Source organism: Rhinatrema bivittatum, chromosome 8 (genome assembly GCF_901001135.1).
Source record: "Rhinatrema bivittatum chromosome 8, aRhiBiv1.1, whole genome shotgun sequence".
NCBI classification, from domain to species: Eukaryota; Metazoa; Chordata; class Amphibia; order Gymnophiona; family Rhinatrematidae; genus Rhinatrema; species Rhinatrema bivittatum.
The window spans coordinates 227,681,154-227,708,393 of NC_042622.1; the positions used below are offsets into that span (position 1 = coordinate 227,681,154).

At 44.9% G+C, this 27,240-nt stretch overlaps 1 protein-coding gene across 3 annotated transcripts in view; it reads left to right on the top strand.

Annotated features, from left to right (window-relative positions):
• The window catches only part of SUGP2 (SURP and G-patch domain containing 2), a 56,090-nt gene extending 42,409 nt beyond the window's left edge, over nt 1–13,681 (top strand). For 2 of the 3 annotated variants that reach the window (XM_029613855.1, XM_029613853.1), the window contains exons 10-11: nt 9,087–9,208; nt 13,389–13,681. In XM_029613855.1, coding sequence (XP_029469715.1) covers nt 9,087–9,204 — 118 coding nt within the window. In that variant the 3' untranslated portion in view covers nt 9,205–9,208; nt 13,389–13,681. Of the gene's footprint in view, nt 1–9,086; nt 9,209–9,347; nt 11,560–13,388 lie in introns of those variants that run through there. The other variant, XM_029613854.1, reaches the window with a different exon arrangement.
• Nucleotides 13,682–27,240: the final 13,559 nt, after the last annotated feature.

Below are 27,240 nucleotides of genomic sequence, written 5' to 3' on the forward strand. Positions count from 1 at the left end.
CCCTGGAAATAGACCCCCTAATGGCGTAGGCAGAATCAAACCTATAAGAGATCTCAGCCGCCCACATCGTGGGAAAAGACAACGTCACTGCGGATTACCTCAGCAGAGAAAGTCTAGACCCAGGGGAATGGAGGCTGTCTAACACAGCCTTCCAGTTGATAGTAAACCGCTGGGGAACACCAGCCATGGACCTCCTGGCAACCCGGTCAAACGCCCAAGTTCCCAACTTCTTCAGTCGCAGACAGGAACCACAATCCCAAGGGATCGATGCCCTTGTCCAGGCCTTGGCCACAGGAAATTCTGCTATACGTCTTCCCTCCATGGCTGCTGCTGGGTGGGATCATCCGCAAGATAGAATACCACAGGGGACCAGTACTTCTAGTGGCCCCGGACTGGCCAAGAAGGCTGTGGTACGCAGACATGGAAGACTACTGACAGGGAGTCCTCTTCCTCTACCTCCACACCGGGATCTGCTCCAACAAGGCCCGATCCTCCACGAAGACCCAACTCTATTCTCTCTTACGGTCTGGCCATTGAGAGGACACGCCTGAAGAAGAGCGGATACTCGGGGAGCACGCAAGTTTTCCACATTGCTAACCTACATACGAATATGGAGAATATTCGAAGCCTGGTGTGAAGAACGCGACATCCTCCCGCAGACAGTCAAAATTCCCATGATTCTGGAATTCCTGCAAAATGGCTTACAGAAGGGGTTGTCTCTCAACTCCATCAAGGTGCAGGTGGCCACGTCGGCCTGCTACAGAGCCAAGGTGGAGGGTGGCAGGCTAGCCTCTCACCAGACGTCTCCCGCTTCCTGAAAGGGGTCAAACAGATCAGACCACCCCTGAAGTGGCCGGTACCTTTATGGAATCTCAATCTAGTCCTAGATTTCCTAGCAGGAGCCTCCTTCAGACCCACCCGCGGTCTGTCCCTCCGACTACTAACATTGAAGACTATATTTCTAGTGTTCGGCCCGTCGCATCTCCGAGCTTCTAGCACTGTCCTGTCGAAAACCGTTCCTCAGGTTCACACCGGGGTCCCCTCCTTCCTCCAAAAAGTGGTTTCTCACTTCTTTCTAAACCAAACCATCTCACTGCCATCGCCAGACGAGCATAAGGACTCGGAAGAATCTCGTCGCCTTTGCCATCTTAACGTTGGCAGACTCCTAGTCCGACACCTGGAAAGGTAGGAATCCGTACGAAAGACAGACCACCTATTCGTCCTTCACAGCGGGAAGAAACAAGGGGAAGCAGCCTCACGGGCAACCGTAGCCCGCTGGATCAAAGAAGTTATCAGGGCAGCCTACATAGAGGCAGGCAAGCCTCCACCTCTACAAGTCAAGGCCCATTCCACTAGAGCCCAGGCAGTGTCCTGGGCAGAAACCAAGATGCTGTCTCCTGCTGAGATCTGTCGGGCGGCGACATGGTCCTCCGTTCACACCTTCTCTAGGTTCTACTGCCTGGATGTTCAAGCTCGGGAGGACACAGCATTCGCAAGGGCAGTAATAAGTGGGCCACGGGCAGCCTCTCACCCGGTTCGGGAGTAGCTTTTGTACATCCCATTGGTCCTGAGTCCATCTGCTACACACTAGGAAATGGAGAAATTACTTGCCTGATAATTTCATTTTCCTTAGTGTAGACAGATGAGTTCAGCATCCCCCCCACTGCTGCTGACAAACACTGAAACCTCTGGTGACAATCCCTGAGAGCAAGACCAACACGGGTAAGCCAAGCTTCCCTCTAAGACACCCATACCTACAGGGTGTCGGCATTTCTCGGTTGAGTGCACAGGTGGTCTCCAGCTATAACCACATCAACCAGTTCAAGTTAATCACGTTAACCAAGTTAATCAAGTTACTCAGTCACACACATATCCACAATTGCTTTTCAAAGAGAATACTGAGGAGCAGGATTTCCTGCAGGGGTATATGTACTAGGGCTGACGTCAGATTGAAATCTGACTCTGTCTCCAATGGCTATCAGGAACACATTATACCCACTGATCCTGAGTCCATCTGTCTACACTAAGGAAAATGAAATTATCAGGTAAGTAATTTCTCCATTTCGCTATAATTCTATTAAAGTTTATAAAAAAAAAAAATAAAAAAATTTGTTCCTAGTTGAGAGAATGGTCACCTGCTAGTACTGATGGTTACATCAGGCCTGGGCTTCCACAGATTTGTACCAGTCACAGAGCTAAGTATCTTTGTGCTAGCCAGGAGTTCCCAGAGCGAGTGGCAAGAACTACCGTTCCTGTGGTGAGTCATGTGTGCACCTGTGTAGGGCCGTTTTTTGTGCCTGCTGTGTCTCGAGAGGGGAGGGGGGGTGCAGCTCAAGTAAGATGGGCCCCAGAGTGGCAAGCAAACAAGCACCAAGAACATTGGTGTCTGTCGCTGCTGCCTTTCTCGACAGCGTGGGATTTGGTGGCTGTTTGGCCTTAGTGACTGGTAGTAGAAACGCCTCCTTTATCTCCCGCAGTACCCAGACTCAAGGAGGGGCAGGGAGCCTCTGAGGCAGAGGAAGACCTGCTGGAGGAGGATTCTAAGGATTCTTCTGCTTTTGCTTCAGATTTTATTCTCCAGTTGCACAGAACATATCTGGTCAGGAAAGCAGTGGGAGAAAAGAGACCTTGGCCCCCAGGGTTGGACTGTAGGTGGCTCATGGCCAGTGAGGAAACCCAAAGTATCTGAGATGGGGGTCTGGAGGATTCTCAGATGGTCTGCTTGGCTAGGTAGGCCCAGGAGGGACATTGACGAAATGGAAGATTCTGATGTTTCGGCAGATGATTCTCTGGAAGTAGGGTCCTCTCAGGATTTGTCTGAGCCAGATGGACTGGAGGAGGTGTTGGTGGCCGAAGGGGATGACCCTAAGGAAATGTGGCTTTTTTGCAAGGAGGAATTGTGGCCCTTGATCACAAATGTCCTTGAGCCTAGGTGCCGAGGTTCTGTAGGAGGAGTCCAACCAGGGTCCGGCAAAGCCTTTTCCTTTCCACAAGTCAATGAAAAAATGGGTTGTCAGGGAGTGGAACACCCTTGAGACCGGCATGAACGTTGGAAGAACAATGGCTAAACTGTACCCTTTACAGAAGGAGATGCTAGACCTTTTGACCTTTCCAAAAGTGGATGCTTCCTTTTTTGGTGGTAACCAAGAAGATCATCATTTTGGTTGCAGAGTCCATCATGCTAAAAGATGTCCAGGACCAGAAGTTGGAAGTCCACCTCAAGAAGATTTTTCAGGTCTCTGCGTTGGGCATATGGGCTGCGGTTTGCAGTAGCTTTATACAAAGAGCATGTTTGTGCTGGATCCAGCACTTGCAGGCAAGGGAGCCTACATCAGCATCTGCAGCGAAACAGCTGAGCATTTGGAAGCGGTGGTCACATATTTGACCTGAACAGAATGTCTTTTCCAGGATTGTCATCTGCATTGTCGGCCAGGCTTCTACTTTGGTTGAGAAACTGGTCGGCTGATGTGTGATCCAAGTTTGTTAGGGGCTCTGCTGTTTTAAGGCAAGCTCTTGTTTGGTAAGGACTTGGAGCAGCTGATGAAACATCTGTGATAGTCCAAAGGGCATAAATTGCTGGAGGACAGACCCAATTGGGGGGGGAGAAATTCTTTCCAACCCATTCGCACTTTTGGGATAATAGACTTCGGCAGAATAGGGCCATTCGGGGGCTCAGAGGCAGAGCTTGGGCAGTCCTTTCAGGGTGGACGAAAGCCACACAGGGACAACCTTGGCCAAGGAACCGGGGGTGACCAAAGTCACGCAATGAGGTGAGGCTGGTTCACTCTTCTATTCCAGCCATCAGGCATCATTTGGCTCTCTTTTACGAGGAATGGACCAGAATTACAATAAACCAGTGAGTCCTAAGTGTGATAGGAGTCAGCTACTTGTTAGAATTGCTCATCCGGTACGAGATGCATTCATGGTCTCCCCATGCCAAGTGAGTGGCAGTTCAGGGGACAGTGGACCACTTGAGGCATCTGGGGGGCTATAGTGTTGGTTCCTTGAGAGGAACAGGGAAAAGGAAGGTATTCCATTTTTCATGGTACCAAAAAAAAAGGAGGGTACATTTAGGCAGCTGTTTGGATTGAAAAAATGTAAATGCAGCCCTCAAAGTACCCCAGTTTTGTATGCAGAGACTGCGCTCAGTCATGGCAGCAGTGCACAATTGAGTTCCTAGCATCCCTAAATTTGATGGAGTCATATCTATATATAGCAGAAAACTAATGGCACATGTTTCTGGGGAAACACTTTAAATTTTGCACCTTTCCATGTGGGTTGGTGACTACACCATGAACATTTACCAAAGTGGTGGTAGTGGCAGCAGCGTTCAGGAGGGAAGGAGTACTGGTGCATCTGTATCTGGACAACTGGCTCATTCGAGCAAATTTGGTGGACCTCTGTCATCAGTCGGTGCGGTTAAGATCTTTGAGCTGGGTAGTGAATCTTGCAAAGAGCCATCTCACACAGTCTTAATCCCTGGAATTCTTAGGGTCTCATTTTTACAACAAGATAGGGGAAGGTGTTTCTCATGGAGGAGAGATGCTAAACCTGCAGGGTCAGATTCGTTGCCTGTCTGGTCTTTCGGTGCCCAAAAGTTTGGGTTCTATGACTTTGATTCTAGAGCTGGTTCCATGGGCACTTATGTGGCTCCTTCAGAGGGTGCTTCTCTCCTGTGAGAATGTTATCTGAGTTTCATCTTCTGCCTCCACTCAAGGGGGAATTCAAGTACAGACTTTCACAGTGGCTTGGGTCAATCTGAGTAGAGGAATGGAGTTGGAGGTCCCGAATTGGGTGATAGTGATGAACAATGCAAACCTTTTCAGATGGGGAGCGGTGTGAAGGGCAGCCGGTGCAAGGCCAAAGGTCGAATGAGGAGGCATCTTGGGGCTTTCAGATGGTTAGAAACGAGAGCGCTGTATTTCTTGTTGCTTGCCTTTCTGCCATATTTACACACTCGTCTGGTGCGTTTTCTATCAGACAGTGCAATGATGGTAGCTTATATCAACTGCAGGGAAGAACCAAAAGTCTAGTGGTGGCCCAGGAAGCCTAGGAGTTGGTTCATTGGGTGGAACAACATTTGTCATACCTGGTGGACAATGTCCAGGTGGATTTTCTCAGTCGAAAAGTCTAGACCCCAGAGAGTGAGAGCTGTAGGAGGAAGTGATGCACTTCATTTGGGTCAGATGGGGACATGCCCATATGGCATTAATAGCGTCACAACAGAACACCAAGGCACCTTATTTTTACAGTCTCAGGTGCAAGCACAGAGCAAAAGGAATCTATGCTCTGGTTCAATCCTGACCTCCAGGAAATTTTCTGTGTGTTTCTTCCATGGCCACTTGTGGTCAAGGTGCCATGGTGGATAGAGAAGCATCCAGGTGAGGTGATTTTGGTGGCTCTGGAGTGGCCACGTCGACCATGGTTTGCAGACCTGGTCAACATGGTATTAGATGGGCCATTAAGATTCGGTCACCTGCTGAGGCTGCTACTTCAGGGTCCAATATTTTCGGATCATTTGTCTCACGGCTTGGTTCTTGAGAGGAAACATTTGAGAGGGAAGGGTTATTCTGAGGAAGTCATCACCACTTGAGTCAGATTTCAAAGCTGACATCACACTAGATATACCCCTGCCGTGATCTCAGCTCCTCAGTATCTCTCAGTCTCCCTAGCAGATGTGGACACTATCCTCTCGCTAGCATGGTGCTAGCAGGATTACAAAAAAAAAAGAGGAACATTTTACCTTAAAGAAGATTTAGCCCCCTCTCTGGTCTCTCCCCCAGTCGAGAATTCCTGAGGTGATTCCAATCCCTCAGAGGTGCCTTGGTCTGGTAGCCGGCTCCCAGCGTGGACTTAGCTGCTGAAGTAGCTGAAAGGCAGCGGGTGCAAAGCCAAGCACGGCAGTGAAGGTTAAATCCCTCTTCTCCCCCCCCCCCCCCCCCCACACACAGCAGGAGACCGTCTCTGCACTTGGCCGATAAGTGCTGAGACCAGGTAAGTTTTTAAAATCTTAAATCCAGAGAAGGACTCTGGCGAGTCTTCTCTGGTCTCCTTTCTCGGCGCGCCATACCGACTTCGTCCCAATCCTGGCGAGGTAACAAGGGGAGGCTCTGAACGGGTTGAGCAGCTCCTGATGGGCTAGGCCCCGGTTTTGGCTCGGTGAGTCAGCCACATGGCGATGCTATCTCCCCGCCCCCCCCCCCCCCCTTCGGCCGTGGGTATGCATGGGGTAGGCCGTCCTCTTGGGCGCACAATGGGCGCTTTTACAAGTGCATAGCCATGCGCATAACCGCACATGCGGCACGCAAAACTGCTCTAGTCAAAATCCGGGTGGAACCCCAGCCGGGAGCACCTGACCCTCCTGGCCCTGTCCGGGGACTTCGAGAAGGGAGATCCCAGCTCAGGTTCCCTCATAATTGAGCCTTCTGCTGAAGGGTCAGGTAATGTATGAAAATTCAGCTCTGTTCTGTTTTACAACATGGAAAAGTTACCCAGAACTTAACCAACTTTTCAAAATTAGGGGGCTGAATGCAACACAAGCTACTTCTCCCTGGTCACAGTGAGGGAGTTTGCTCATTAGTGGAGGTGCTGAAGCATCCACTGAGTTGGTTGGTACCTATGGATCCGGAGAAGGTGGTTTCTATGTTGTTGCATGCCCATAAGCACTCCACCTCCTTGGCTTATTAAGGGCATAGAGATTGTGTCTTGGTGTGCAGATAGGGCCTTGTTGCAATCAAAGGCATCGGTGGCTTCAATTTTGACATTTTTTGCAGGAAAGTCTGGAGAGAGTGTTCTGGTACTTAATTCCCTTAAGGTGCAGGTAGCGGCTATCGCGTGTGAGAGAGAATCTCCGGGGGTTGTCACTTGCGCTGCACCCAGATGTCTCATATTTCTTGAAATCGGTGATACATTGTCCCCCCAGTAGGAAGGTGGTTCCAGCATGAAATTTGAATCTGTTTTTAAAAGCCTTGACTATGGCTTCCTTTGAACATCTCAAGAAAGCTTCTGGGATGAGTCTCACTCTGAAGAATGTGTTTTTGGTAGCAGTTTTTTCCACAAGGATTTCAGAGTTGCAGGGTCTCTTGTAGGGAGCCATTTTAACATTTCTCTGAGGAAGGGGTCTCGATTCATATAGTTTCTGCCTAATGTATTAGTTTCAACTTAACCAGATAGGATTTCTCCCTTCCTTCAAGACAGATTCGTTGGTGGAAGGTAGTGAGGATCTTCACTGATTGGATGTGCACAACATTTTAACGCATTGGAAGGTTTCGAACTCCTTCAGAAGGTCTTATCAGTTTGTCTTGTTTAATGGACAAAAGAAGGGAGAAGCTGTTCCAAAGCAGTATTGCTGATTGCATCAAGGAGCCATAGCTTCTAAGGAGATTGACTCTTCCCAGGAGATTGACGGTCCATTCTACTAGGGTGGAACTGTTTAGTTCTCCTTTGGAGATTCCCATTCTGAGGGATGGCTTTGCTCCATTCCACTTGCCTGGACTGGTCTGGCAGGGATAAGGAAGGTGAAATATAGTCTTATCTGCTAATTTCCTCTTCTTGAGTTCCACCAGACCAGTCTGGGTCCCATCCCAGACTGTAGGTTGAGCCACTTCTCTCAGTGGGATGTTCCCCATCATACGCAAGAATTTGTACATGGTTTACGGTTGGGCTTTTTTGGATCTTCGACACAAGTTATCCTCCAGGTTCTGAAGTTATTCCTCTGTTCCTGGTAAAGCCATTGCTAAGGAATTATGAGAGGGATAAGAATTTGTTTGAAGCTTTGAAACAGAAATACCAGCAAGCTGAGGTAAGCACAGAACCCTATAGATTGACATCAGGAAATCTTCTGGCAGGACTCAAAAGAAAATTAGGTACAGCTAAATTTCATCTTAATTGTGGCATTACAGACCAACACAAAGTAGTGATTGAAGCTGTGCAACTGGAGATATATTTATAATGACTTGCCATTAAGGAAATTGGTTTAGTCTTGCTGTCTGTGATAGAGGGGAGGTCTTTTCTTAAACTGTAAAGGACTGTCAAAGCCATGAATTGGTCAAGGGAATCACACTTGCAACCATCTTGGGTCATTTGCAAATTCAAAAGGCATCGGAGCTGGGCTACCTTGGTGCTAGTGCTCTGTTCTGCAGTCCTTAAAACCCAGGTTCAAATCCAAGCCCAGCTGCTGCTGCCCCCCAGAATGGCAGAGGATGTTGCAGAGGCAGCGTTCACAGTTCTTGCAGAAGGCAGTCTCAGCTAGTTCATAATGGTGACACCTACTGGCCAGATTTAGACTGCCAGGATACTGGGCTTCAAAAGGAGCTGAGGTCGGAGTCCCCTAGCCAAGGATTTGCAATAGCTGAGCTAGGTGGGGAATTTGCAAAAAGCGCCATTTTCAATTTGAACTGAAAGCCTTAACGAGCAGAGGGGAAACTGAGAGGTCTAATGCACTTGCGCACGCACACACATGTATACACGCCGCATCGCTTCACATTCACATCGATCACGACGGCTCGGCCAAATAAGATGTTGCATCGCTGTGTTCCAGTTCCAGTGATGTGCTGGAAGTTTGTTCAGTCTATTTACAGTTGAATGCTCATTTTTTAGGCTGGGATTTCCTAAATCTGCTTAAAGAATGTGAGCCAGCATTTCATCTGAAATTCTGCCTCAAGTCAACCCTAAAGCTATCAGGTGTGCTACCTCTGTGGCTTTCTCATGGCTAATGTCAATGTATATGCTGGTATTGTGTGAGAGTTTGCTACAGTAATGCTTTTTTCTGCATTACTAACTGTATCTATTTGACACGATATATATATTTTACTTTATTTTTTTTTTTACTAAACAGTAGGAAAAGGTAAGTTTTGGTTTGTGGGGGGTTTTTTTTTGGTTTTTTTTTTTTTAATTTTGATCTCCTTATCCTTTCCCAAACTGTTTTGTTTGTTTGATTCACTAGTCCCTTTCTCAAGAATTCCATTATGCCTTGTTTGTAATTTTTATATACACAAGAATATTGTTAATTATCTACTGATGTTTTCATCATTCATCTACTGCCCCTAATGTTTTTTAACATGCTAATTATCAATTTTGCTCTGCAGGGGTACAACCTCTGGAGGGGAGGGCTTAGGTGTTGCAGGAGAACAGTCTAAGGAAGATACGTTTGATGTTTTTCGACAGTGGATGATGCAAATGTACAAACAAAAAAAGCCCAAATAAGTAGGTAGGTTTACGGGACAGCTCACCCTCTGGCTTTCTGCACATTCTGAGACGCACAGCATTCGTTCGTTCGCTCTCTCAATTTATTGTGGTGTGTTGTAATCCTAAACATTTTCCAAAAAATCCAATGTTTTATTCTCTAGGTGATTTGAAAGAAGAAGCTTTTTGCTAGGAATCGTGTCCTACCAACAGGGGAGAAATTCGTGGGTCCTCTAGGCTTTTGTATGATTAAACACGTACAGATCAAACAAGAGAGCAGAAGCTTCTTGTATCGTACTGCCAGTGATTCTCGTGTTTCAGAAAAGATCTTTTTGTTTACTTGTCTGTCTGACACTGCACAGGAAGTAAAACAGCATTGCTCTTCAGGTTTCTAAGAATAAAGGTGTCTGCTTCATAGCCTTGTTTTGTCTCTTCTGGTCCTAGAGCCTGAACTGTTTTTTGCCCAAAGGTACTTTTATTTCTTATTTGCCTCTGACTCTTGCCAGCGCCCTCTTTTATATGAGGGAGAAGTTTCCTAGAGCTTATCCACCTACTCCTCCCCCCCTGTGGATTATGCGCTTTCCATGTTGTGGATGGATTCCTCCATTAATTCAATTTATATTTTCCCTTCCCGAAACTCAGGGCAGATTATAATAGCAGGTAGTAAAATAAAACAAGTTTAGGTTGTTCAGCACTATAATTTCCCTTATGCCCATAGCTGTGGGGGGTTAAGAGGATCTCAACGTCATCACTTATTTCACTTAACGAAATAAGTTGTAAAGAAGCAGAAAGATCATTATTGATTTTTGTTTTTTACATCTGCCAACTGAGCTTTACAGCTTTTTCACTTGGGCTGCAGTAGAGCCAAAAGTTAGGTCTGCATTTTATAGAATAAGATAAAGGCTTCATTTTGTCCTTTAGAAAAAGTCCTTCTACCCTGTGACTTGAACTGAAGGGTTCAGTCACTACGACAGTTTGCTTAACTGAGCACGAGGGAATTGGAGTAGAAACTATTGCTAACATTTGGGAACCAGTTACTGAGGTTTAAAATGTTTAAGCAAAAAAACCAGAGAATGAGGGGTGCAAGTTGTTTTGGAATAAATACAGCGATGGAGAGACCTGTTATCCTGGCATTTCAGAAGTAACTTGGAGTTGTCCTGGAGTACATGGCTTAAAATGTCTTCCTGCTTTTTGCCTTCATTCTGCTTTGCTAAGGCTTTTCTCTCCCCAAAGATTGGAGATTACTTGAAAACATCAAAAAACCCCAAACTTAACAAAACACTGTTTGTCATAAAAGCCATCCCAGACAGTTTAACACAAGCTTTGTGACAGAGGGAGTGAGGACTTGTTTCCATCCACAGAGGATGTTTTATTCTCAGCCTTCTTAGTTTGATCCTTTCAGTTCCTAGGTGGCATCTGTTTCACTGTCTTACAAAACTGGATTCAGAAATTGTGTTTCTTTCTCATCACTTCCACCATAAGGGTGGGAGCAGTTCTTGGTGTTCAGTCGGTTGTAGGCCCCAGTCGAGCAGTATTTTCCAGCAGATATGCATCTATTGTAGTCCACTGTTCACTCTGTCCAAACCACATTTTCTGAGGGGTGGGAAGAAGCATGATTCGAGGAAACCAAAGTAGGAATCTAAAAAGTTGGCTTGTTTTCATTGAGAAAGATAGATGTGTAAATAACTCCAAAGCCCCTGAAGTTGCTCCTTTCATATCCCACCCTCGTTTTCTGCTTCCACTCCCCCTGCTAAGCTTTACATCCGTTTAAATTGCTCATGCAACAAAAACTCATCTGTCCCAAGCATGTGCACTAAATTCACTTTTCACTTGAAAGGGTTATTAACAAGAAAATGTTTTCTATTTTTAGAAACAGAGAAATGTGATGGCAGAAATTGTTGGTTTTCATTGACAGCTTCACATTTTGAGTTTTATTTTGCAAGAGATTTTTTCTGCAAGGCAGATATAAAGGTTGGATAGCCTAGGTAGGTCTTGTCATGGCCGAGGTATTTCATCAAGATTACCACAGCTGCTTTGTATCTGTAATAGAAGAATCTAGCTGTATGGATGCCTAAACCTTCAGCCCAAGAGTGTTCCCTCTTCCCCATAGTCCAAGGACATCTTTCTAGCACACTCGCATCTTGGTGCCCTTAAAGTAGTTCCAGTTTTTCTAGGAACAGAGTTCAGATTGTGCTGGGAGAGGGCTGGGTGGACCATTTCATATTTGCAGTGGAGGTTATAGGAGCTTCATTTTATTATCCCCAGAGCGGGTTTATTTTTCACACTACTCGTTCCTCCAGAAAGGCTGTTTTCATCGTGTCACCAGGAATCACAAAGAGTGGCAGAGGAAAAAAAAAACCATACTTTCTTTTCTTCCACACACTGCCTGAAAAATGTTTACCCTTTTTTAATTCAGATTTGTTAATGAAAAAACTTATCAACAAAACAAATTTCTCCAGCAAGATGGGAATTCATTTATCCTTTGCTCTTTTCTGCCAGAATTTGTCACGCATTGGCTGATAATCTCATCTCCCTGGTGCACTGTGCTGCAGTGGGAACAGATTTTCTAGGTTATATAGAGAGGCTGCTTTTTTAATGCATCACTATGGTTCCTTTGTTTAGCACTGAACAATTTATGTATGCTTTTGATTGCATTTGTGTAAAGCAATTTTCTTTTGAATATATTTTTTTAAGCCGGGGCAGACACTTTTTCACATGACTAAATTTTGTCAAAAAGCAGCAGGATTCTGATACGTCTCACTTCTTATAAATAGTAGAGTGTCATTTCTAGATGGATAGTTTTTAGAATGTGGAACACTGGTTCCTTTGACTACAAGTTAGTCCTAACAAACAAATTCAAGGAAAGTAGCTCTAGTGCATTATCACTTAGGTGATTTCCAACCTGGTGAGGCAGAAGAACATCACAGGACCATTGGCACAGGACTTTGTGAAGGCACATAGTATAACTGGGTTCAGAAAGGGACCAGATCTATTTATGGCAGACAGGTCAGCCACAGGCTATTTAAGGTAACAGTCAGGGATGTCGCTCTAGGTTCAGTGCATCCCAAATCTTGACTGTTTGTTTGGAAATTGGAAGGGTATGAGAGGGGATGGACCATGCTACACATGCCCTATTTCTTATCCACTTCCTGTAAGCACATGCTGCTTTCTGCAGTTAGAGACAGGATGCCAGGTTAGATAGACTTTTGCTCTGACCCAGTTTGGTAGTTCTTATCTTCTAATACCAGGGGCAAATCTAGGGGGTGGGAAGATATCACTCAAAGGGTCAAAGAAAATTGCTTATGCCTGAGAGATTCAACCTCAGTAAAGTTGCGTTTTTATGCCCATATCCAGTGGGTATTCTCTGCACGTACTCTGTTCACCTGCCTGGCATCCCATGCTGTTGGATGAATAAATAAAATGTTCCTTTAAAATCAGCAAGCTGCCCTTCATGACGTCTTGTTCTGGGACATGCCATAAAAGCAGCATTTTGCTAGGACTGGCCTTGGGAGTTAGCTGTAATGCCCATTGACTTAGGGAGTAAAGTACTTTGAAAGGAATTTCATGAAACAGTCATTGTGACAATGTTCCATGTTCATGTCCTTCCTTCCTTATCTCTTCTCTTGCCCTTTTCTAGGCGTATTGTCTTAAATATGTGATATAAGTTTTTAAGTGAAACATGGTAGGAGGTGTGGCTTCCAACTTTAGTTTTGGAATTTCCATACTCAGCCAGTGGCTGTTAGACCTGTATTTGATGCTATTTTGGTGTCAGCTGGGTGGTGTTGGACTCTGTGCCACATCAGGGCTCCTGAAACCTGCTTATGCAGAATGGAGAAGCCTTAAAAATTACCCCAGATGTTACCAAGAGATTTGAAAGCAGTGTAAGAGTATAGACCTTCCACCGTGAGATCCCTGAGGGGTCCTGAAGGTGCCGCACTGGAACTTTAAAAGTGCAGCTGAGCTTCCTTGTACCCAACTTTTAATTTGGGACAAGATAACCAGCACAGTAACCTTTGGGTGCTGAGACTATTCTGATTTTCAGGTGGATTTAGCGCATGACCTAGCTCATGAAGATGTTCCCTGGTCATCTGCTTGGCAGTGCAGGGACTATGCTTTGAAAATGAAGTACCTATAGAAACGTGAAACATTATGCCAATGCGTTTACCTTTGTAACCGAGTCACTAGCTTCTTTTCTGTCATTTTAGTTTGCAGGATCTCTTCCGTGAAGACTACAGGCATCAGTGAAAAATGTAAAAGTTACTTCCATGCTTTGTGCTTTACTGTTGCTTCATTTTAAAAGTTTTTTTTTCTAGTGCAGTGTGTTTAATTTTGTTTAGCATAACTTAGCAATACCGTTAGAAATATCCCCAAATGGTTGCTGTTCAATCTGGTATTGTTGCCTAGTAAACCTTTTTTTTTTTTAAACATTTAAATGTAGAGATGTTAATCTTGTTGTAATCTTTAATACCATTCAATAAAATGGTCAGTGGAAACAATGTTTGTTCTTTCTTAATTAAAATTTTTTTGTCCTTGGGGGGAAAGTGAGGCGTGACTGCCCGTTGGGTTCAGTGGCTGAGGTTCAAATCCTGATCTCTCTTAATTTGAAAACTAGGCAGCAGCTGCACTGTAGGCTGTGGACTCTTCTTTTCAACTAGTACATGAACATCACATGCTTTCTTGACTACTCCAGAAATGTTCCTCTCCCCTCATCTGGAGACTTTGAAAGGGGTGTATTCAGTTTAAGGTAAAAGAGGTTCTCCAGCTTTGAGTGATACCCTGACAGACAATGCTGCTTGAAAGTCCTCATATTCACTTAGCCAAGCAGTTGTGGGTCTTAGTGTTGGAACTACACTGTGTGTTACAGGGATGAAGGTCGGAGGATCATCTAAAGAGGCTTCTTGATAAACGGTTAACAATGTTTGGGTTTATCAAGAAGCTTCTTTAAGTGACCCCTTGACTTTCATCCCTGTAACAGTGTAGTTCAGCTAGAAATGTATTGGTGATAAAGTGAAAAATCTGGGTTTTATAATGGTTACCAAGCTATCACTTGTCCTCGGATTAAAAAAAAATAAATAAAAAGGTAGTACAAGCCTCATATTTTAAACTAGATACTTAGAAGAATTCAACCCTTTTGGACAACTGATTTAAAAATGGTGATTCACTGACTAGCCTTGTCCACCATTGATTATGGTAGTGCTCTTTATTTGGTATTCCGAAAAATGCCATTTAAGCTTTACAATACACACACAATTCTGCCATGAGAATAATAGATCAAATTCAATCTTTTTTCACTTTACTCCATATCTATTAAAACATCATTGGCTTCCTGTGGCCTGGTGGATTGCATTTAGAGTTTTTTAATAAGTATTCATAAGAGCAATATTCATACTAAGATGTATTGCCCAAACACAGCAGTTTGGTCAGGATCCCAGTTGAACCTAGATGTTCCTCCTTTTCAATGTGTTCGTCTAGAAGAGTCTAGGGATCGTATTTATTGTATTCAGGGATCAAAATTGTGGGATGTATTAACTAAATAGTTAAACAATTGATTTTAGGGAGATGTTAAAGGCCTATTTATTTACACAGGTCTATCAGTTATTTAAATACTCATTAATTGGATCTATTAGATGTTTTTATGTCTTTTAATGTTTGCTGTTTTTATTTTACCATAGTTGCCTATTTGACTATGTTTGTTGTAAATTGCCTAGAAATGTAGATAAATCTACACTAAATATATATGCCTGCCTGCCTTGGTTCAAATGAACCACAGAGGGAAAAAATGTAATGTTCCACTGCGTGTTGGGTAGATAGAGATGCAGCTGAGAAACATCTTTTCTTATATTCCCCTGCTCTCTCCAAATGTTTTATTTTTAAGGAATTGAGCTGTGAAACATCACTACAAAAAGGCAATGGTACAAATAAGTGATAGAATCTATCTCTTGCTGAACTTGGGGACATACGGTATAATTTCCTAGCGTGTAGCCAGATGGACTCAGGACCATTGGGTATTGTGCTCTCCTGATAGCAGATGGGAGACGGAGTCAGATGTCAAAGCTGACGTCACTCTACATATACCCGTGCAGCAAGCTTAGCTCTTCAGTATTTCTCTGTCTCCACAGCAGATGCGGACACTATCCCACACTCTACAATACTGTTATTAATTTGAACAAAGAAGAGAGAGAATCTACCTTCAAGAAGATCGAGCCCCGCTCTCCTGTGGTGAAACCTATGGGTCCCTCCCCCAAGAAGTACCAGAACCTTATCCTGGGAAGGCATCTATAAACCGCCCTTCCCTATCATACTGCTAAACCAGTCCAGTCCAAACAGATGGTTGTGTCCCTCTGCTAGTAGATGAAGGCAGAGCACACTGATTTCTCCAGTGCCATTTCTGACACTATGTCTAGGTAGTGCAGCATAGCAACAAACAAGTATTTTCTGCCTCCAGCAGCTGCTAGTATTGGCTGCTGGTGAAGTACTGTTGCTGTTTTGGGACTGGTCTTTGGTGCGCCTGCTAACAGGGGCTCCCAGGCGCCGAGGGGACTTGGTTGAGCCTGGGGGGTGGTTGTAGGTGGTTATCAACTAAATAAAAAAAAAAAAGTTTTCTTCAGGTTTGCCTGTGGGCCATGATAATCTGCCTGATCTCCTGCCCCCCCCTCCCTGTCATCTCTTTTCCCTCTGTTCTTCACCCATACGTCAGTGGTTGAGTTACAAAAAAACAAAAAGCAGCCTGCAGGAAGAAAGCAGCAGCAGGCTTGTAAGCTGAAGGATGAGAATCTGTGCAGTGGTGTCAAGTCCAGAGGTGATCTTTAGTCTCCTTTGAAATTGAGCCAGGGGAGGTATGCGATGGAGAAATCTGGGCGCAGCAGACACTGCCTGTGGGAAGAGGTCCATGGTTGCCGCAGGACCTCTTTATTCAGCTTCTGTTGTTGATAGGGAGCTTGCAGGATAATTCTCTTAAGCCCTGGGGGGTTCTGTTGTTCCTCCTGACTTGGGACTTCCTTGGGCAGAAGCCCAGAATGCTGTGCTCCCGTGCCTGTTTCTGTTTCACAGCTGCAGCAGGCGGTTACTGAAATGGAGGGTGAGGGCCTTTCAGCACAGTCAACCATGAGCCATGTTTCTCAGGGTCAGAACAGTTCAGCTGCAGGAGGAAGTGGCGTCACGCCGACAAATGGCGGTCTGACCCGATGGCTCGGAACCCTGATTAAGCATTTTCCTCCCGTTCTGAAGCACCTTCATCGCTGCAGGGTGCTAAAATCACTTGCTTAACACCCGAGAAACCTGATATGGCGACAAGAAAGAAAATACCCGATCTTAAGCAGTTTTTATTTGATGCCGCAGCATCAAATAAACGGGGGGGTCAATGCTGAAAACTCAGAAGAAAATGGCACAGAGGCGGCAAGCTGTGCCCCGGGAGAAGAGAGAGCAGGACACAGACTCCAGAGCTCTGAAATCCCCTTATCCACAGGCCGATTAAGTATGATGTGCTCAGCCGAGGGCACCGTTTGGCCGCGTGTTTTTGACGCGCTATTTTTACCCCTTATACAGTAAGGGGTAATAGCGTGTGGAAAATGTGCGGCCAACCCCCCCCCCCCCCCCCCCCCCCCGAAACTAATAGCATCCGCAACATGCAAATGCATGTTGATGAACCTATTAGTTATTCCCGTGCAATTCAAAAGTAAAATGTGCAGCCAAGCCACACATTTTACTTTCAGAAATTAACGTCTGCCAAAAGGCAGGAGTTAATTTCAGCCGGAACCAGGAAAAACTGCTTTTGTGTACACCCTCCGACTTATCATAGAGATATTAAGTCTGAGGCCCCAAAAATAAAAAAAAATTTAAATTTGCCTGCGGGTTGTAAGACAGATGCTCAATTTAGTCTGCATCCGTTTTCCGAACCCGTGGCTGTCAGCGGATTCGAGAACAGACACTGGTAAAATTGAGCTTCAACTATCAAGCCCGCTGACAGCCGCCGCTTCTGTCAATAAGGAGGCGCTAGGGATGCGCTAGTGTCCCTAGCGCCTCCTTATTACTGTGGGCCCTCATTTAAATACTCGATCGCACGCCCAGGAGAGTGGCCTGGGCGCTCGCCTCGGATTGCCAGCTCTCCCACGGTTTTTACTGTATCGGCCCACTAGGGAGGATTTTCAGCAGTGGTTTGGGGAGCTCCAGGCTGATTATGGGGCTATTAAAAAAGAGCTGCACTCAATTGTTACAGAGCTAAGACACAAATGTACAGAGCTGGGAAATCGCGCGGAGGCAATGGAACAAAGATGAGGATTTTGAAACAGCTTCTGAAGCTGTGCAACAAACTCTACAGACTCTTAAGGAAGAAAATGGCAAGTTACAGGACTAGGTTGAGGACCTGGAAAACTAGTCCAGGAGAAAAAAATCTGAGGTTTAGAGGCATTCCAGAAGAGCTAGCTTACACAGATTGCCAGAGGGTAATCTAAGATATATGTAGCTCTATTCTTAACCCTGGTGACTCTGAAGCCGACCCGGTGCGCATCAAGCAGGCGAAGGCATTCAGAGCCCTCGTTAAAGCCTACAAGAGGAGGGTGGAGTGAACAACGCACACATATAGAGAAATCGCAACAAAAAAATGTATGGCATAAAGTATACTGGACAATAACAGTGTAACATCACAATCAGGCTGATTTAGTAAAAGTCACGGGCGAGCGCATGATTCAGTATTTAAGTGAGGGCCCGTGGTAAAAAGAGGCGCTAGGGACACTAGCATGCCCCTAGCGCCTATTTTTTGACAGGAGCGGCGGCTGTCAGCGAGTTTGACAGCCGATGCTCAATTTTGACGGCGTCAGTTCTCGAGCCCGCTGACAGCCACAAGTTCGGAAACCGGACGCCAGCAAAATTGAGCATCCAGTTTTCAAGCTGCGGGCCAATTAAAAATTTTTTTTTTTTAAATTATTTTTTACTTTGGGACCTCCGACTTAATATCGCCATGATATTAAGTCGGAGGGTGTACTGAAAAGCATTTTTTACTGCTTTTCTGTACACTTTCCTGGTGCCGAGAGAAATTAGCGCCTACCTTTGGGTAGGCGCTAATTTCTGAAAGTAAAATGTGCAGCTTATTTACTGAATCGCGTGGGAATAACTAATAGGGCTATCAACATGCATTTGCATGATGCGGGCGCTATTAGTTTCGCTATTACCCCTTACTGAATAAGGGGTAAAGCTAGCGCGTCAAACGCGGGTTAACAGTGTGCTCGACCGGAGCGCACTGTACTGTGTCTGCCTGAAAGATTGTTTATTTTACATATGCACACTGAACAATGTGCACAAAATTAAATACACAGTAAACAATTGTGTGAATGTGAAGGATCCCGATACGACTGTGTTTCGCATCCAGTCAGGGGGACCGGAAATTTCCAAATTTGTATACTATGTAAGGAGCAATATATTTTTTTAGCAGCTGAGACACGTGCTGGAACCCAGCTTAAAAGGTAAGATGTGAAAAAGTTTTTAGAATTTGGCTTGTAGCATGAAGCTCAATGTGAGTCTTGGAAACATCGCGGAGAGAAGTGCTTCAAGGCACCGGTAGGACCGGCAAGCCACTTAAGTCAGGAAAATTCAAAGAAGCTTTTTAAATTTCATTATTTAAATCAGATTCAGATTGGGCACGAGCGCCGGACCCAACACGGAAGAAATTTGTAACAAACAACCCGATGTCTCAAAGACAGAAGGTGTTTACAGTGTTTATGTTCTAGAAGTGGACCAAAAGGTCTCCAAACGTCAAATTGAAGGAGTTGAAGGACACCCACTTCTCGATATCAACTACTTATAGTTTTCGGGGTTGCACAAGTTTTAAGTTCACTCTTATCCAGAGGCAGGTTGTGAAATATATCTGGTCAGAGCGGGGTTCAGGGAGAACGGGAGCTTCTGGAATTCAGTGGGACACCATTCCTCAGAGTGTGGAGCGGCAGAAGCTTAGCCGAAGGGGGGGTGCGAAGGGTAGAGGGGGGGAAGCAAGGTGGATGTGGGGGAGACTATTAATTATAAGGGTATCCAAGGAACTAAATGGGAGCCAGGCCGACCAGAGGGATGTTTCTTTTGGTTTATGAAAGAATGTTATTCTCCAAACACTTCCCTTCACAGCTTTTTGCTTAAGCTACTGCTTCCTCCAAATATAGTGGAGTTGGAATACTCTTTTCCCAGAATGTGGTAATGGAGACTATCTCAGTTTTGAGGGACACAGAAGGGCAGATACTTGATTGTAAAATTTAAACTGGGGAAAGAACTGTATACTTATATAGCCCAAATGTGGGTCAAGGGAAGTTTTTGGAGAAAATTTCTGATGTTTTAAAACAATGGGACTTTAATATCACCAGCTACCCGTGTTTGGACAACAGTGGGGGGAGTGGAGGTGTCTCACATACTAACAGGAAGGTTTTGAAATTGTTGATGTCAGACTGGGATTTGATTGATGTGTGGAGACTCTGCCACCCATCTGAACGTGATTACATATTCTTCTCCAAAGCGCATGGCACATATTCCAGAATAGGTTTCTTCCTCCTCAACAAAGCTTTAGCAAATAGAACAAAAGATTCAGGTATAAATCCAATCACTTGGTCTGATCATGCAGCAGTGTCGCTTTCCAATAGAGGTCTGGGGGACCCCGCGGGGAAGAAAGTTTGGAGATTAAGCAAGGGATTGTTAGAGAATGGAGCTTCGTCCCACAGCATGGGACTACTTCCAAGTCTTCGGCCTCATGGCATCTACACTGGAAGTAGTGCCATGGGCAAGAGCTCACATGAGACCCCCTACAGCGCTCCCTACTGTCACGATGGAACCCGCTGTCCCAGAACTACACCATTCGTATCCAGCTCCCGGACAAAGTTCGGAACCAACTACGATGGCGGCTACAAGAAGGCCATCTGAGCCAGGGAGTGAGGCTATCCTCACTGACCTGGATCCTGCTCACCACGGATGCCAGCCTACGAGGATGGGGAGCACACTGCCAGGAGCTGACCGCCCAGGGGCAATGGAACAAAGAAGAGTCGGGATGGAACATCAACCGCCTAGAAGCACAGGCAGTCAGACTAGCCTGCCTACGGTTCGGTCACAGACTCCGGGACAAATCGTCATGTCGGACAACGCCACAACAGTGGCCTACATCAACTGTCAGGGAGGAACTAGAAGCCAACAGGTGTCCCCTAATGATGTGGGCAGAAGCAAACCTTTGAGAGATCTCGGCCGCCCACATCACGGGGAAAGACAATGTCACTGCGGATTACCTCAGCAGAGAAAGTCTTGACCCAGGAGAATGGAGACTGTCGACCACAGCCTTCCAGTTGATAGTAAACCGTTAGGGAACACCAACCATGGACCTCCTGGCAAACCGGTCCAACGCCCAAGTGCCCAGCTTCTTCAGCCGCAGATGGGAACCTCAGTCCCAGGGAATCGATGCCCTGGTACAGACCTGGCCACAGGAAACCCTACTATATGCCTTCCCGCCGTGGCCCCTATTGGGTGGAATCATCCACAAGATAGAACACCACAAGGGACCAGTACTTCTAGTGACCCCGGACTGGCCAAGTAGGCCGTGGTACGCAGACATGCGAAGGCTACTGACAGAGAGCCCTCTCCCGCTACCACCACACAGGGATCTGCTCCAACAAGGGCCGATCCTCCATGAGGACCCAGCTCAATTCTCTGTGACGGTCTGGCCATTGAGAGGACTCGCCTGAGGAAAATCGGATACTCGGGGGCAGTAATTGACACCCTGCTCCGAGCACGTAAGTTCTCCACATCCCTAACATACATAAGGATTTGGAGAGTATTCGAAGCCTGGTGTGAGGACTGTGACATCATCCCACCGTTAGTCAAAATTCCCACAATTTTGGAATTCCTGCAGAACGGCCTACAGAAGGGATTGTCTCTCAACTCCATCAAGGTACAGGTGGCCGCATTGTCATGCTACGGAACCAAGAGTGAGGACGGTAGCCTAGCCTCTCATCCGGACATCTCCCGCTTCCTGAAAGGAGTCAAGCAGATCCGACCACCCCTAAAGTGGCCAGTACCTCTATGGAACCTCAACCTAGTCCTAGACTTCTTAGTAGGACTCTCCTTCAGACCTCTCTGCGGCCTGTCCCTACGACTATTAACATTGAAAATGGCCTTCCTGGTAGCAGTCTGTTCGGCCTGTCGTATCTCCGAGCTACAAGCACTGTCCTGCCAGGAGCCGTTCCTCAGACTCACTCCGGGAGCCATTCAGTTACGCACGGTCCCGCCCTTCCTTCCCAAAGTGGTTTCTCACTTCCATCTCAACCAAACCATCTCGCTACCATTGCCAGATGAGCATAAGGATCCGGAAGAATCTCGCTGTCTGCGCCACCTCAACGTCGGCAGACTCCTAGTCCGATACCTGGAAAGGTCGGAATCCATATGAAAGACGGGCCATCTATTCGTCCTTCACAGCGGGAAGAAGCAAGGGGAAGCGGCCTCGCGGGCAACCATAGCCCGCTGGATCAAAGAAGTTATCAAGGCGGCCTACATAGAAGCAGGCAAGCTGCTGCCTTTGCAAGTCAAGGCCCATTCCACTAGAGCCCAGGCAGTGTCCTGAGCAGAAACCAAGATGCTGTCACCCGCCGAGACCTGTCGGGCGGCGACATGGTCCTCCATCCGCACCTTCTCCAGGTTCTACCGCCTGGATGTTCAGGCTTGAGAGGACACAGCATTCGCAAGGGCAGTACTAAGTGGGCCACGGACAGCCTCCCACCCAGTTCGGGAGTAGTTTTTATACATCCCATTGGTCCTGAGTCCATCTGCTACACGCTAGGAAATGGAGAAATTACTTACCTGATAATTTCGTTTTCCTTAGTGTAGACAGATGGACACAGCATCCCACCCACGGCTGCCATCATTCATGGAATTCTCTGGCGACACCCCCAAGAGCGAGATAATCATGGGTAAGCCAAACTTTTGCTCCAATTAGGACACCCATCCTACCGGGTGTCGACGTTTCTCGGTTGAGGGCACTGGCAGTCTCCAGCTATAACCACCTCAACCACTTCAAGTTAACCAAGTTATAAAGTTAATCAAGTTATCCAAGTTATTCAGTCACGCATATATCCACAATTGCTTTTCGAGGAGAATTTATTTATTTATTTATTATTTATTTTTAATTTTTATATACCGAAGTTCTTGTGGGAATTACAAATCACTCCGGTTTACATAAAACGATGAACTGCCCAACAGCGGATGGGGGCTTTACATAGAACTGTAGAACATAAGGAACAATAAAACCGGATGTCAATTTAACATAGTAATAATAAATATAATATAATATAATATGTACATACAATATAATATAATATGTACATACATACATAGAATACTGAAGAGCTGCACTTCCTGCAGGGGTATATGTACTAGGACTGATGTCAGATTGAAATCTGATCCGTCTCCAACTGCTATCAGGAACACATTATACCCATTGATCCTGAGTCCATCTGTCTACACTAAGGAAAATGAAATTATCAGGTAAGTAATTTCTCCATTTTAGAGATTGACTAAATTTAGTCTTGTTGCTAGTCATTCACAAACGAAAATAAGTCATGACTTTAAAGAACATACCTACTCCATATTCAGCTTTTAAAACTTTAGCAAATTAAAACTAAGATGCAGAGAGAAGTCCAACAGCAAGTTGGGAGCTATCCAGTCTTTTGCAGAGTGCCACATGTATGCTGTATGTATGCATCCAATGCAAACTGCTGCTGACTCTGAGAATGAGTCTGATCGCTGGAGGCCAGAGTAGCAGACCTGGAGGAGCTGAGGCAGACAGAGAAGTATATAGAGGAGACCTTCAAGGACATAGTAGAATAGTCCCAACTTCAGTCAAGCAGCACTTGTGCTGCTTTGGAAGAGCAAACCTGTAAAGAGAAATTGCTGTGCGGGAGGATCATGTGCAGTTGGTTAAAAAAACAGATGCTCCCTGAAGATAAAGGTCTATTATTTTATCAGGCCAATAGGGGCTGTGGTCAGTTTCAGACTCAACAGTATAGACTAGAGAGAGCATCCAGTTCCCAGTTGTTTAGGTAGAGAGGAAGATACAAGTCTTTTATGGGTCCCAGAAGCCTAGATCAGACCCAGCTAGCTCCTGTCAATGAAGCGTGGCAGGTTCACTCTTTGGAGCTCCCTGTAGATAGTCAACTGCAGCAGTTCTTCCAAGAGTGGACCCACCTCACTTCGGACTACTGGATCTTGGATCTTATGTAGCATGGTTATACTCTGGAGCTTGCTGCCTTCATGGCCTGCCCTTGTGTTTCACCTGCCAAAAGGCTAGTGGTTCAGAACACAGTTCAAAGGCTCCAGCAGTAAAAAGCTGTGGTTCCAGGCGCATGCAAAGATCAGGATGCATGGTTGCTACTCCATTTATTTTTTGGTTTCAAAGATAGATGTCTCTTAAGACCTATTCTCAATCTAAAGGGAGTGAACTCTAGCCTTCTCCTTTCCTACTTCAGAATGGAGACCATTTGTTTGGTTTTGGTAGCAGTTCAGGAGGGCAAATTTATCTTGTTTCTGGATATTTCAGAGACATACTTCAGAGGTTTTTTTAGTATTTTGCATTCTGGAGGAACATTTTCAGTTCAGATCACTTCCTTTTGGCCTAGCTATGGCACAAAAACTCCCAAAAGTCAGAATGGAGACCATTTGTTTGGTTTTGGATTATCTAGGAGAAAGGTTCAATACGAAGGCGAATTAAGCATATCTGATGGTGGAAAGCATGGGCAAGCTTATGGGTCAGACTCAGAAGTTTTTTTGTTCAAAGGGCTCCCAGAGCTCGGGATTATCTTCAGTTTCTATGGCTGCTACCTTGGATCTAGTTCTTGGACCAGGACTCGCATGCATTCTCTGCAGGTCACATTTAAGAACATAAGCAGTGCCATGCTCGGTCAGACCAAGGTCCATCGAGCCTAGCATTCTGTCTCTTGACAGTAGCTAGTCTGAGTCTCACCCATGTAGTTGGCTGAGTTGTTTACTAAATATGATCCCATAAGATCTCTGCACTCTGGGTAACTACATTTATTTGATATCCCTGGAGTAAATAAAAGCACGATTATGTGATACCCAAAACAGAGTTCTCTATAAAGATGGACCTGTATTATTGAATGCCTTACCAGATGAGCTAACTGGTTTTAGGACTTTTTTGGTTAGAAAGAAATTAAAAGGTCAGGAAGCTTTTTTATAAAATATTTTGGCAGATGATGTCCTTTTAGATTGTTTTAGCTGTTTGTTTGGCTTAACTATTGTATTTGGGGTTTTGTTTGTGATCTGCTAAGCAAACATTTTTATTGGTGGAATTTAAGTACTTTTAATAAATAAAAGTACCCATCAGATCCCCAATAGTTGATCTATTTCTTATACCTCACTCCCAGCGATAAGCGCTGGCTTTCCCATCTACCTGGATAATGATGGTTTATAGCCTTTTCCTTCAGGAACTTGTCCAGTCCTCTTTTGAACCCTACTATGATAGTTGGCTTGACCATGTCTTCTGACAACAGATTCAATAGCTTGATTGTGCAATAAGTAAAAAAAAAGCTTCATATCATTTGTTTTAAATCTGCTGGTTGCTAGTTTCATGGAGTGTCCCCTAGTTCTAGTGTTTTTTAATGGTAAATAACTGTTTCCTATTTACCTGTTTCACCCCATTCATGATTTTATAAATCTCAATCATATCCTCTCTTGTCTATTTTCCAAGCTAATGCTCCCTTCTGGGGAAAGGCTAAACAGATTTAGCCTCTCTCATTAAGGGAGTTTTTACATTCCCTTTATCTTTTTTGCCCTTCTCTGTGCCTTTTCTGTTTTCTATATCTTTAAAAAAAAAGTAAAAATGGGGCCAACCAGAACTGCACCCAATTCTCAAACTGAGGTTGCATCATGGATCTATACAAAGACAGCATTTTTTTTTATTACGACATTCTTGGTTTTGGTTTCTGTTCCTTGCCAAATAATGCTTAATATTCTATTTTCCCTTTTGATTACTGCCACAAACTGAGCTGAAGATTTCAAGGTTTTTTCCACAAGGGCTCCTTTGCCTGGGTGGAGACTCCTAACACAGAAATCAGCATTGTGTACCTGGAGTTGGGATTATTTTTCCCTATGTGCATTACTTTGCACTTGTCCACATTAAATTGCATCTGTCATTCAGAAGCCCAGTCTTCTAGTCTCACAAGGTCCTTCTGCAATTCTTCATAATCTGCTGTTTTTAACAATTCAAAACAATTTTGTGTCATCTGCAAATTTGATTAGCCCTTTAGCATATTCATAAATGATCTGGAAAAATAGCATTAAGTCCCAATGTAGACCCCTGGGGCACTCCAGTACCTGTCTCCATTCAGAAAACTGACCCTTTAATCCTACCCTTCATTTCCTGTCTTTTAAGCAGTTACTAATTCACAATAGGACAGTGCCTACAATCCTCCAAATTCCTGAGGACTTCCTCATCAGGGATTTTGTCAAATACCTTCTGAAAATCCAAATAGACTATATCAACTAGCTCACCTTTAGCTGGATGCTTATGTAGACCTTAAAAGTAAATTGGTATGGCAAGATTTTGCTTAGCAAAAACCATGTTGACTCTCCTCCACTAAATTATGTCGAATGATCATGTGATGTTGTGAGCTGAGGTCAGGATTCTTCTTTGCTTTGGGAGGCACCTCTCCATCTGCCCTAATGGGCTAGTTTCTTTATTACAGTGAGGCTAAAGGATCAAGCTCTTTCCATTAGGTGGCATGTCCACATTTTCCATTCCATTTTTTGTCTATAAATATGATCACCAAATCGACAAAAAAAGAAAAGGTGAGGCCTACTGATCCCAAAATGGTAGACACTTCTAGCATGACTTCCTCTGACATAGCTGTAAGGAAGCCCTGGTTGAAGTTGTAGCCATCTGACGTGTGAAGCCTTTGGCCTACAAATTTGAACAGTTCTCAAAACTCAAAGAAATGAATACGTCTTTGGGGATTTTGCACAGAGGTTTCTGACCTGGAACAAAATCTCCTGTCCTCATTTAAGAGGTCACACATGAGCCATAAACTTAGGGACATATCCCCTGCAAGAATTCCCTGAGAACTTGTCTCCACCAGGCCTTTGAAAAGCACAAATCTAAAAAAACCACTGGGGCAAACTCCTCCAAGGGAAGAAACTTTTCTGATGTGGATCTCTCCCCCCCCCCCCCCCCCCCCCCCAACAAAAGGGCTAGGGTGCTTTGCAGGGATCACCGGTTCTCAGGGACCTGCATCTTGAATGGTGGCAGGTCCCACTGAAAATGCTGCCTTTGAGAATCCAGTGCCCTGCTTTTCAAACGGGGAAGAAAAGGACTCAATTAATGTAGCAGTCTGTCCTGGCACTCCTACAGATTTGAGGCAAGCCACACATACAATCCCTAAAGCCAAAAAAGAGTGCTTGTAGTCACAAGCCAAGCACCAACACCCATTCTCTATCAGGAGTATGGGAGGTCAATCTAGAGCAGTACTGAATAGCTCATCCCCAAAACGTACCCTAAAGCCAGCAATAGTGCTCACATAAAGAAACCTCAAGCTGTTCCAGAGTTTCTCTCCTCTTGAGGAGGGGGAAGCAGGCTCAGAGGCTCTTTAAAAAAAAAAAAAATTTTTTTTATGTATCTACCAACTCACATCACTCAGGCTCAACCAACCAAACTCCCTTTGGGGCTGGGAACTGGCAGAGCAGACATGCTATCTTAGTATTAGAAAAGAAGCATCCCCTGCCTTATTCCAACCTCAAGGATTATGAAAGCCTAATCTGAAAAAATCCTGCTGCACTGGGACCCCCTTGAAACACTCTACACCAAAGCTTTCCAAACTTTTCATGTTGGTGACACACTTTTTAGACAAACATAATTTCACGACACGGTAATTCAGTCTACTAGTAAACCAGAGGTTAAAGGTTAAACGAACGAAACATATTTCGACAATTTATGTATGTTTCCTTAAATATATACATAAATAAAATGTTTCACGACACAACCTATCTCATGAAAACCTTAAATTTATATTAAAAATATATATTCCAAGATTCATG